Source organism: Cyclopterus lumpus, chromosome 10, assembly GCF_009769545.1.
Source record: "Cyclopterus lumpus isolate fCycLum1 chromosome 10, fCycLum1.pri, whole genome shotgun sequence".
Classification (NCBI taxonomy): domain Eukaryota; kingdom Metazoa; phylum Chordata; class Actinopteri; order Perciformes; family Cyclopteridae; genus Cyclopterus; species Cyclopterus lumpus.
In genome coordinates, this window is record NC_046975.1 from 6,952,494 (window position 1) to 6,964,905 (window position 12,412).

A 12,412-nucleotide genomic window follows, 5' to 3' on the forward strand; every position below is an offset into this window, starting at 1 on the left:
AAAATACATTTTGATTAGAACACCTAGAAAGAAGTGCCTAGTGGTGCACAAAATGTAGAGACTTAATATTGAGTGAATGAAATTAATATGATCTCCTCTGGGATGATGAGCAGAAGAAAGAACCTTTCACAAATTATGAGCAATATAGCCCCGACGGACAAGTCTTCCGTTTAAAGCTATATCTTCTTTCTCATTGCCGCAGTTCAAAGGACAACAGTATTGCATGGAGGATGTACATCTCCTCACACTGCTGTGAAACATAAGCGATGTGGGCTGTTCAGTCTTTGTAAGTGCGTGGCTGCCAACCTGAGCAGCAGTTAGGACCAGATGGCTGCAGGAGCAGATATTTCAGGGCCAGAAGAACCTAATTCTCAGAAGGGCTCCTTCGTCATGCCTCGAGTGGTGCGTGATGAGGTGTTAGACAAGACATTTTCACACAGCGAGACTCAGATCATATTTACAGCTCTGCAGCTAATGTAGCGGGCCTACGTCAATTTCCGGAAAAGTACATGGAAATCGCCGCTCCTCCTATGAATCGCCACCTTAACGTGGTGGAGGAGTTTGAGTTTGAGTTTGAGTGGGCCGCCTGCCGACTCCATAGTTCTCCTGGGAGACTTCAACGCTCACGTGGGCAATGACAGAGAAACCTGGGAACCTGGGATTGGGAGGAACGGCTTGCCCGATCTGAACCCGAATGGTGTTTTGTTGTTGGACTTCTGTGCTAGCCACAGTTTGTCCATAACGAACACCATGTTCGAACATAAGGTGGCTCATAAGTGTACCTGGTACCAGAACACCTTAGGCCGGAGATCAATGATCGACTTTGTAATCGTATCATCTGATCTGCGGCCGTATGTCTTTTTGCCGGAAGGCAAAGCTCTCCATTTACTGGTCGGTCTACGTTCCAACCCTCACCTATGGTCACGAACTCTGGGTCGTGACCGAAAGAACGAGATCTCGTATACAAGCGGCAGAAATGAGCTTCCTCCGTAGGGTGGCCGGGCTCAGCCTTAGAGATAGGGTAAGGAGCTCGGACATCAGGGGGGAGCTTGGAGTCGAGTCGCTGCTCCTTCGTGTCGAAAGGAGTCAGCTGAGGTGGTTCGGGCATCTAGTCAGGATGCGGCCTCGGAAGCGAACAGGACGTGATAGGTGTAAAACCCGTTGTTGCCGAACCGCAAGGCTAGGTTGAGAATTAGGGTCAAGTAATTGTCGAGCTCGGGCCTGCGGTCGGGGAGGGCCGAGCAGGTGACGTCGCGGTACAGGGAAAAAGTGTAAGTGAACTCCGTTGACGGGGCCGAGGACGGTAAGCAGTTCTCTAGGGGTGTGGGGATCTGCTCCCTTCTGCCTGCCTCCGGTGTTGTGCCTCGGGACTCACGTCGGTCCATTTAGCTTTTAATAATTTAGACTATTTTAACTTACTTTTCACTCTATTTGTGTTAAAAAAATAGATTACATTTTGTTTTTGTTTCTCTTTAGATGTGTTTTTATAATGCACATATGAATAATATGTACTACTGGCACATTGTTATCATTCATTTATTAGGCTAGCAGTATATGAAGATTTTCCCTCTGAGAGGTTGTTGTGGTTATCAACTTTTATACATCCAAAGCACATTTATTTTTACTCACACACATTGTGTATGACCTATATAATAGTTTTCAACTGAACATTTTCACCTCAATTATCAACAGTGATGGAAGTCCATAAAATAAAACTCAAATAGGCTTCTCTGTGTCAACGTCCTGCATTACAATTCTCACAGATGTGAAAGTACAATTTTATCAGTAGAATAAACTTTGGGTTTCAAACATAAAATTGTTCACGATGCTGAAAAATGTCCCTTTGAATGTTTTCTGTTTATTACTTTCCTATAACTATTAATAAAAGTATTTATTGTATATTAGCCTATAATATTTGGTCCTTTCCGACTCAATCTGAAGACATTCAAGAAGTATCACAAAATACAGTTGGCCTAAAACCGTACGGCAAGTTTAGGTTACAGTCGAAGAACAGAGTGAAAGGAAGTAGTCTATTTATTTATAACTGTACTATGATATAGCCTATACAGGTATTATATATCAGACACTATTATTCACTGAAAAAAATGATACTTTGGACTAACCTAAAAAAAATCACTCTAATTTGTTACAAGTAAATTTATTAGTTTTTCTCAAATTATATTTTTGATTTGGTTGAAACCTAAAATTTTGATTCAATATAAAGTAAAATTATTATTTATTATAAAGTCAATTTTTTCACTTTGGTACAACTTCATTTTTTAATTTGGAAAAACCTAATATTTTGTATTGCAACAATTTTACTTCACCTAAATGTATTAGTTTTTCTCAAATTATATTTTTGATTTGGTTGAAACCTAAAATTTTAATTAGATAAAAATCAAATTATTACTTTTGAAAAAGACAAAAAAATTACATTTACACAAAAGTTTGGCGTGTCTGTCTGAAAGTTGCTTTGCCATGTTTGACGTGTTGCCTTCCTGGTCTGAGAGGCTTTGAAACACTGTCTGCAAAGTGCTGCAATTATATTTTGGGTTTGTCATTCACATTTAAAAATACATGAACATGTTGACAGTTGTCATATTGTGACTTACCAAATTCAGCAATATGGCTACAATGTCAGACCGCTACAGGAAACAGCAGCAAACCTGTAAACAAAGGAAAAAGAGAGAAATAATGTTTTTTGTGAGAGCACTATCCATAATTGTCACTACACATTTAATTAAGCTTTAGACATACTGGAGGTATTGTACTATACTGCAAAATACTGACAGCTGAAAGAATGAAATATAATGTTGTTCCTCATTATCTAGTACTAATAGAGGTGTGCTGAGACACTTATGTGCATCTGTTCAATCAAACAAAATCTGTGAATAGTGGATAAAGATAGGGTTACTGGCTTAAATACAATGTAAAACATCGTTATTTTAATTATCAACTAAAAACCACAGGCTCCAAGCTTCATTTTGTTGTATAATTTGTGGTATTTGAAAGAAATTAAGTTGTCCCCACACTGCGAAAGTAGGCTATAGTTGCCTGAACAGAAAAGCACATGGCTAATTATTATGCAGAATGACATTGCTTGCATGGAGGAAGAATATAGCTATTGCTGTGGCTCTGTAACCATGTGGGATGTGGATGCCAAGCAGCAGGCATTACGTTAACAGGCGTAAATGCGTTAACAGGCGACGTTAGCTAGCTGGCGCTAACATTACATTAGCTAACGCTACGTTTGTTTCATCCTCCTTAAAAGTCAACATTCTTGCAAATGTTATTCAACCTAGCTGTCGTTCGCTTTTCTTCAGTCGTAGAATATGTAAGTTAGCGCACGTTACGTTAGCTAACGTTATCAAACATGTGCGAAATATATAGACAGTTGTACATTCTGCCACTAACAATAAATATGCATGGAAAACGCATGTTCCCTTTAAACAACACAATTTATAATTATTACCTTTTTTAAATGAGTTGACTTGAAGAACAGACGATTTTCCTATCAGAAGTTCAGGCGAAGCGAGGTAATGGCGGACATCAGAAACCACAGAGAGCGTCCAGGTGCAACGTCATATGATCACGTGGTGGTCACGTGACACCTAAACCTCTGGTCTAAAGTGAAAATACGACTTTTACTTAAACCGGAAACCATGATTTTTGATTAGACCAAATTAATAAATGCACTTTACATGAATGACACAGTTGTTTCACTTTTTTCAGTGTTGGATCATCATTACGGGCTGTGTGACTGAACTCCATTTACTGAAGAAACTTTGTACAAAAGCAATAAAGGTGGTCCAGTGAAGCAAAATGTGTTGCCATGTTTTTATATAACAGGGTATGCAAAAATAAACGTTTAAAGATAAGTTTTGGATCATAATTAAAATTCTAACTATATTAAAGTACGGATCTCAATATTTCAAAATGAACTCCTCTTACAATGTTAAAACTCAACTCTCCAAGCTCCACTGTAATAGATGTGAAAAATATAATATCATATAAATCATTCTAAAAACAGTAATTAGATTACTTTGATGTGAAAGAGATGAATTAACCTATCCTTAAATCAATATAATTACGGACTAGTTTCTAAATATAATCTGATATTAGACATATTAGAGAGTCGGTATTCCAAACATATATTATCAGAGAGAATGCGTCGCATATATCACGTAAAGTTCAAAGGTCAAATGACGAAAATGCAGGCACTTCATCATCACACCTGCCGAAGCCAATTAGCGCTCAGCTCTGTGAACCAACGTTTATATCGTCAGGTGTTCCGCCGGAAGCCAATTAGGTTTTGACCACTTCCGGAGAGACAGGCTGGTCTAGTGGTTCTGCTTAGCCCACTTAGGGTTTTAGTTTAGTGGTCAGGAGCAGGGGTGTTTGTAGGATTCCAAGAAAGGGGGGGCTAAGCCCCAAGGGGGGTGTCACCCTTGTGAATGTGTGCACATTTTCCTTGGGGCCCCTGATATCCATTGTTTCTGACAGTTCATAGATTGGTTCAACCAGAGTGTGATTTTGATCTGTAGTTTTGCTTCATTCAGTATATGATAACACAAGAGACAGAATTTCAGGGTCATAGTGATATTTTATGCTCATTTGGACACTATCACTGAGATAAAGATGAACTAGTTCAGTGTAAAATATACCATTCAATGAAAAAATATATAATAATCTATATTAATGCAAAGAATAGAGAGATGGATTGGAGTTCCATTCATTCTGTACACATGACATCTATTGCATCTGTCCATCCGGGGAGAGGGATCCTCCTCTGTTGCTCTCCTGAAGGTTTCTTCCCTTTTTTCCCTGTCAAAGGTTATTTTTGGGGAGTTTTTCCTGATCCTATGTGAGGTCAAAGGACAGGGATGTCGTATGTGTACAGATTGTAAAGCCCTCTGAGGCTAATTTGTAATTTGTGATATTGGGCTATACAAAATAAACTGAATTGAAAAATTGAATTGAATTGAATTGAATTGCATAATGGATCATATTGTCCACGTGACTCGGACGCGAGTTCACATAACCAGAGATCAATCAGGGGGACAGAAAGGCAGATTAGGGCACACATGTGCATGTGCAGAACGATACTTTTAAGTTTTTAGACTGCGAGTCAGTTTTGCTGATCATGTTTGTCTGTTTATTTTTAAACTATAGTTTATAAGGCTTTTACTTAATGGTATTTTAACACTACTCAATGGTACTTTAACTTTAGGAATGATGCTACCTTTTTTAAAACACTTTTTAGACCATCATTCTCTGGTCCCTCATTCTATCTTGGGACACAGATGTGTGTGGTTGTTGTTGTTGCTGCTGTTGTTGTTGTTGTTGTTGTTGTTGTGAATCAATGACAGAAACCATGCCTGACATCAGCCGGGTCAGAGATGAAACTTATCTGCTATGTGTGCTATGCTGCATGTTTGTTGGTGTGTGTTTGGGGGAGGGGGGGATGCTGACGCGTGTCTGCCTGTGTGCGCGTGTGTGTGTGTGTGTGTGTGTGTGTGTGTGTGATCTGTGTGTCACTGCTGCTGTTTGCAGTGAAGCATAAGCATGGGGCTGGAGGAGGGGAATGTTTCACTGCGTGTGTGTGCGTGTGTGTGTGTGTGTGTGTGTGTGTGTGTGCGTGTGTGTGTGTGTGTACACTGATTGACGTCACAGACGCCCACTCATTTCCATCTTTTCTGCGTGCGCGGAGAGAATAGATCCCCATCTGCATCCAGAGCTCTTCTCCCCTGCCTGCACCCCCCCCCCCCCCCCTCGCCCCTCCCCACCTCCCGGTACTTTCTCCCCCTCTCCCTCTCACCCTGCCGCTTCCCATTCACTCGCTCTCGCACATCCCACCCCCGTAGGGCGCAGCCAGCCTCGCAGATAAACAAGTCGAACAACACAAACAGTTTAAGACAGCCAGACAAACAACATCCTCTCCGAGTGGCGCATGCGAGAACCTTGCCACTGAACATCTGTTCATGTTCAAGCATCGCTGAGGTCCGGTCTGTGGAGGACTTTTTGACTCAAAGATCGTGAACGTGTTACCTGTGAGCGACTCTTGTGTCCGTGCATACGTGTGCGTATATTGTCCCGGTGCTGCGCGTGTGTACGCGTGCAAAAGTGTGACGCTCTTTCCACCAAAAAAAACAAACGCTCGTCCACATGCACACAGCCGGTAACCCATGGTGACGACAGGACATCGTCTAAATCAATTCCCCGTAAAAGGTCATCCTCACCTTTTACGCGCAGACACACACACACACACAGACACACGCAAGCAAACACAAACACGTCTCCGTACTACACACAACACACGTGGGAGGGTGTGCGCGTGCAAAACGACACGCACGGTCGCTCACACACTCATTCACCCCACCCTGCGTGCCAGATCCTCCGGAGAGATGTGAATGGATGAGGAGATGCGGGGAGGAGACGGAGAATGCGTGGGATGACAGAGTAGGATACGCGCGTGTTTAAAAAAAGGAAAGATGGGCTATTTCTGTCCATATATCATAACCCCGTCGGAGAGTTAGACAGGACAGAATGAGCGTGCACACTGGGGGCGTTGCGCAAAGCTTTGGGGGCATAACTCCCTCGCGATGGAGAAACAAAAAAGAAGAAGAGGATGAGGCGCACACAGGCAGATGTTCAGAGAGACAGTTACGCGGGCACACACACACACACGCACACGCACACACACTCAGCGAGCACGTGCACCAAGAGAGATAAAACAATGTTAGACTAATTAGCTCTTTGGTGTCAGAATGCCTCGGGAAGCGGAGGCGTTACGTCTGCGCGCGCGTGTCTGCCTCTTTGGTATCAAAGCCCAGGAGAAGGAGTCAGGTGGTTGATCACAAGCAGACAGGATCAATGGACGGATCAATGGAGGCGTGCACGAGGGCCGCGCGGATGAAAGAAGAAAGACCACCGAAGAAACTTTCTGTCTGATCAATAATATATTTCCTTTGGTTTGCCCCTCCCCCCACCAATAGAGCGGGCTCTTAATCGAACCGTATGGTGGAGTTCAGGTTAAATCAAACAGATGATAAAAGAAAGTCTGAGGGGAGATGTCATTTATAATAAATATTATTTTATTTTTATTTTAAAGGCCTGGAGGGATCTACTTTTGAGGAGCCTTTTCATGATGAAGCCTGTGATCTGTCTCCTATTAGTAATTGATCCCATGTAATGTGTCCCCGGGGGGATAATAATAACACTTTTAATGTATCTGGTGGTAAACATGTAAAGATTAATCAAAGCTCGCCAGGGACAGAAGCTCCTCCGTGTTTGTTTACAGGAGCCAAGATGAGGCAATGCCGCCATCTAGCGGTGGCGCGGCGCCACAGCGCTCCGCACGCACACAACAAAAATATCGACAAAATGGAGCCCGTCGCTCGGCCATGACAATGCAGGTCAGAGGGGCTGCACGCTGCTGCACCGGAGAGCGGAAGAAAGCCACCAGAGCGCCGTGTTCTGTGGAGAAGTCCGGCAGCGATTCATAGGTTGAAAAGAAAGAGCACTCACAGACGCTCCTCATAATCACAATCAGGAAGGCCTGCTGCAGTCAGAAGGTTATTTATTATGTCTGCCTTATAGAGGGAATAGTTTGAACAATACGATTACAAAAAAAAATGTAAACTTGCACATTTTAAAGCACATCACGTGAGGTCTGGACCTCAGAAAACATTCACACACTACCAATGCTGAAGTGCACGCACAGCTGAGAAAAAGTAGACCCCATTCCTCCTGTGCTCGCTCCATAGACTGCATGCGTTTCTACTCATCCCTGCTGCTGCTGCCAGACCCCTAACACAAACTGATGCCCGCTGCCATTATGCGTTTTTTTGTGTGAGGGTTGAGGTGAATGTTGGTCGCAGCGCTCATGCTTGAGTTAAATCGTAATGTAGGATGCCTAAAGGGGGAATAAAGACGCTGCCGGCTCCTTCAGTGGGGTGGAGGCCTCTGCACTGTAACTTCCCTTCTGTCCTCTGAAGGCTGCAGGACAGGCGGAGAGAAGGGTGCAGGCTTCAGCTGAGGCCTTTTGTTGAGTCCTTTACTTCAATGATTCAGAAGAAAGGGTGAATCCCTCTTTAGGGAGGAAGAATGGAGGAGCAAATGTCTCCCAGTAAGACACACACACACACACACACCTTATCAGAGAGGCTGACCTTTTGCTGCCCTGACCTTCCTATGGATCTGTGGGATCCATCCTAATGGTTTGACTGCTCTGCCATCAAGCAGTTGAGTTTGGAGGATTAACAAAGGTTGGCTGTCGTCTCCGGTGGCATTGTTACGCAGGCGTGTTTGATTTAGTCCCGAGGTCACAGCGGCTGCCTGAATCTCGTTTTCTGCCTTGCGCGTGTTAAAACTGAATAAAACGGTGCGTTAAAGGTCAGTTTACATCACTCTCCATACAGGGGAACACCAAAGAGCCCTCACTTGTGATTTATAATGCATTAGAAGTAGGTTCACAGGCAACATTAGAGCTTCGCATCTTCATTACCAGGTGATGCATGTACTTACAAACCGACCACTGCAGGCTAAAGGCTGAGCACCCCGAGCCGTTACTAAAGTGGACCTCAGTTGTCAAAGCATGCTTGCAAATCCCCCCTTTTTCAATCACTGTGTGTTAAATAGACTCCCAACTTTCATCGCTCTCTCTTAAAGAAACAAACTCGGGGACACATGATATCGAGGAAAATTCCCAGGACTTGTTTTTATTAAGAGAATTTCAGAACATAAGAGAGGGACCAGACACCTGCAATTTGTCAGAGAGGGTTTCCAAATTCGATTGTTTAAAAAAACCAGTGTTTAGAAAAGCTGACGTGACAGCGCGGATGGAGCGGGAGCTGTTTCACACGCAGGGTCGTCTAGGAGACGGGTCGGAGGCAATCGCTGTTCCCGGAATGTTTCACATGTTCGTCTTCCTCTTTCTTATGGACAACACACTTTTTTTTCCTTCTTTTTTTTAAAACACAACTTCAATGAAAGAAAAAAAACAAAAACAAAGAGACAGAAGCATAAGGGAACTCACTGCACATTTAGAGGTCTAAAAGAATCACCCACATTAACATGGCTGAACCGTTAATATAACATGGATAAAGGCTGAACTGTAGGGGCGGGGGGGGGGGGGGGGGGGGGGGGAGGTCTAATCTGCGGAGGAAGAAGAGGCGAGAGGAGGGGGGGTGGGGAAGATGGGGAGCGAGGAGGAAAAACACAGGAGTACACAACTCACGACATAACCAATCCGGCGGGGACGCACCTTTCTACACCAAACAAGCCTTCAACAATCATGAAATGCCATTTAAAAAAGATTTTAGTGTGTTCATCTTGCTTGCAGACACTTGATATGACCACTGCATAATCAGCTTTGCTTTTTGTGCTAAAAATCTGTACGGATACTTATAAAATCATTGATAAAAATATTCCTCTGTTAACAATACGCCTTGGAGGGAAACCATGTGAGAGACTTGGAAGGGGGCTGGCTGGTTGGCTGGGGGTTCAGGGTGGGCAAGGGGGGGAAGAGGGGGTGGGGGGATTGTAGAGGAGGAGGAAGCTTGGGCAGTGGTGCTACTCGGACTTGGCCTCCTCCTTGGCCTCCTCGGGGGCTGCCTCCACCTGTGGGACGGAGCAGAGAGGTCAAGGTCAAAACTTCAGAGTCGTCGACCTCTGAAATAACCGGCGGGTTCTTTCGCCCTGCGAGTCCACCCACCTCGTTGGTCTTGGCCTCTCCGTTCTCAGAGTGGTTTTCCTCGTTGGCCTCGGCCTCTGCGTTCTCCTTCGCCTTCTTGGTCTTCTTGTCCTCCTTCTTGTCGTTCACAGCCTTTTCTTTCTGCGGGGGCCACAAGACTGTCTGTTAGCAGACTGGACGGCCACACGCTGCGATGTCCGTGGCGAGTCAGAATCGGGGGCATCTCTTACCTTTGCTGCTGCCTTCTTGGCCTTTGGTTCCGGCTTGGTTGGGCTCGGTTTCTGTGGTGGGGAGAGAAAAGGGAGGGCAAGAGATTGAGAGACAGCTACGCCCGGATTGCGGCTTTCTTCGTTAGTGGGACGATACTCGAGGAGTGTGGCTCTTTAAAAAGACGGGGGATCCAACTCTAAATGTTCCCAACAAGGAAACCGCTTTAACACAGAGTGTTTATAACAAATATGTCCACCCCTAACCGGGTTAATTAAAGTTATTATACAATATTAACACACTAAAAAGGTAATAATTCTGAAGCACTCTAATATGCCCACTATTGGTATTTCGTGTGTTGTACCAGCCCTGAACTTTTTAAATAGCAAATACCGTTCTAAAAATCACATTATATTCTAATAAGACATAATATTATCTTTACGGTACTGCTGTCGACTTAATTACCACGTAATACAAGACTTGAATAACCTCAACTAATTATTGAGCTTAATAATATAAAAATGACATGTTTTGAAGTTTGGTATTGATATAAATAAAATGTAAGTATTTCATAAAGCGAAAACGTGTTTCTATACCCGTTCTTCTCTAAAAAGGCAAAATATTGCTTTATTTAATTGGTAATACATGTGTGCGACTACTTTTAAGCGTTCTACCACGATTTCCATGGAGTTTTGACCGAACGTGTGAACGTAAACGACTTGTCTGAGTTTCTGTGTGTGTCTTCTTACCGATGATAACCGAGCTGATCTCCTCTTGGGCTGAAACACAACAGAGAGCGTTATCACACGGCTTTTATTTGGATTTGGGCTACAATCAGGAAACACACATTAGAATTCAACAATAGTTATTTTTTCCCCCATTTAGTAGATAATGCCCCCACACACCGATGACAATTCACATGTAATCACATGTGTGTGGTGTTTCTTAACGTGCACCCCCTCTTACCTCCTCCCTTTCTCCTCCATCTTTTACTGCTGTCTGAAAAACACAAACACAACAGGTCAAAATGAGGGGGGGGGGGGGGAGACAAAATAGCACGACTAAGAGTCTAAATGGTGTTTATACTAACAACAAACTGTTGTTAAATGCTTCAAGTGCATATTATGAATAATTATAGACCTGCTGAAAAAACTTTTTGCTTTCGCGCCAAAACAATTTTTTTTGTCACATACAGGTCATTTTAAAGGCTTACAGCCCAGGAATGCCGTGGTAGTGCGTGGGTTCAGTAGTGGGCTGCGAGGGCTCAGCCATGCGGGCCTCTGGGGCCATATTTTGAGGGGCCAGACCCCGTTTTTCCCCTTCCACTCCCCCCATCTCTTTCTCTCATTCAATGCATGAAGCTCAGATTTGAAAGCTGGCGCGGGAGTCTCTGAGAAAGGGGAGGGACCTGCCGCCTGCTCACGCGCGCCACCGGGCGGCAGAGCCGCACCACCGCAGCCATTCGGGACTATGAACAAAGAGAGAAAATATACAATTTTATCGAAACGGGACGGCGAGTGCTCGTTTTCGCGGCCAAAATGCAAAGTAGGGGCACTGAAGCATTTTCTGGGCACACTTTTCGCCGGTTTGGGGTTGAATTCGCGATACGCGGAGCGCTTGTTCTCGGTAGGTCGGCGACGAAGGTGGACAAGAGCTGCAAAGCATGGCTGCTGCTTGTGCTTTAACTGCATGGAGACCGAGAGAGACTTCTGACTCCCCAAAGGACAGCGGCTCGTGCAAGGAAACGCGATTTATAGGCCGTAGCCGAGCGGGAAAATATTAATTCTAACGCATAAAAAATTTACATTATATCTAGAAAATAGGCAAAAATTACCAGCGATATATAACGGTTATACATCACGTTATAATTAAGTAATGTCTCAGAGGGATGTCTTCACAATCGTTTGCAATGCATATATAGCCGATATGCCCCTCCAAACTATCGGGACCATTAAAAATACGTACCTTTCTCTTGGGCATGTTGAGCTCGTGGAGGTTTTCTGACCAATACAACTAGAAACTGTTTTTCTCAGTGGGTTCAGTGCATGTGAAGACGAGCGTCTCCCTTATGCTCGGCAGTGTAGTAAACACACTGGAACAGAGAGGCGAGTGGTTGAATGGGGGGAGGGGTGCGGCTAAAAGCATGATTGATAGGCTCCCGGCCAATCAGGTGACGCCATTCGGGGCTGCGGAACACTTGGAATTTTGGAGCCGGTGATGTTCTGAGGATCTGCGCGAATGGCTCCTTCTCTTCTGCGGGGAGAGACGGGGAGGACGCCCGCGAGAGCGGGCCGAAAGGGGGCTGCGCACGAGGACATGTCGCCCCCTTATACAGAGCGCGTTACAGTGAGAAAAGAGGCCGCGAGGCCGAGCCCCGCACGCGCCGTTCCACGGGCCCCCGTGGCGGGCCGGCGACGTGCCACCCCCAGTGTAAAGCCATTCATCCCCGCTGGCTTGTCTGAAAAGTCGGGCTCACATCTGCAAGCGGCCCGCGAGGTTGAGAATTCACCT

General features: G+C 44.6%; 1 protein-coding gene and 1 long non-coding RNA gene across 3 annotated transcripts; both read right to left on the reverse strand.

Moving 5' to 3' along the window:
• Positions 1-2,445: 2,445 nt before the first annotated feature.
• On the reverse strand, positions 2,446-3,574 carry LOC117737821. 2 transcript variants are annotated; one of them, XR_004610068.1, is made up of 3 exons: positions 3,473-3,574; positions 2,613-2,666; positions 2,446-2,535 (listed from the first exon to the last, which is right to left on the reverse strand). It is a non-coding gene; the product is annotated as an uncharacterized LOC117737821 (long non-coding RNA). The 2 variants fall into 2 exon arrangements; XR_004610069.1 differs by having other exon boundaries at positions 2,453-2,525.
• A 5,118-nt stretch (positions 3,575-8,692) lies between these two features.
• Positions 8,693-12,010, reverse strand: hmgn7 (high mobility group nucleosomal binding domain 7). Its single transcript, XM_034544279.1, has 6 exons — positions 11,867-12,010; positions 10,868-10,900; positions 10,651-10,680; positions 9,925-9,975; positions 9,716-9,835; positions 8,693-9,621 (listed from the first exon to the last, which is right to left on the reverse strand). The coding sequence occupies exons 1-6, from the start codon at positions 11,879-11,881 to the stop codon at positions 9,574-9,576; spliced, it is 297 nt and encodes a 98-aa protein (XP_034400170.1). The 5' UTR covers positions 11,882-12,010; the 3' UTR covers positions 8,693-9,573.
• Positions 12,011-12,412: the final 402 nt, after the last annotated feature.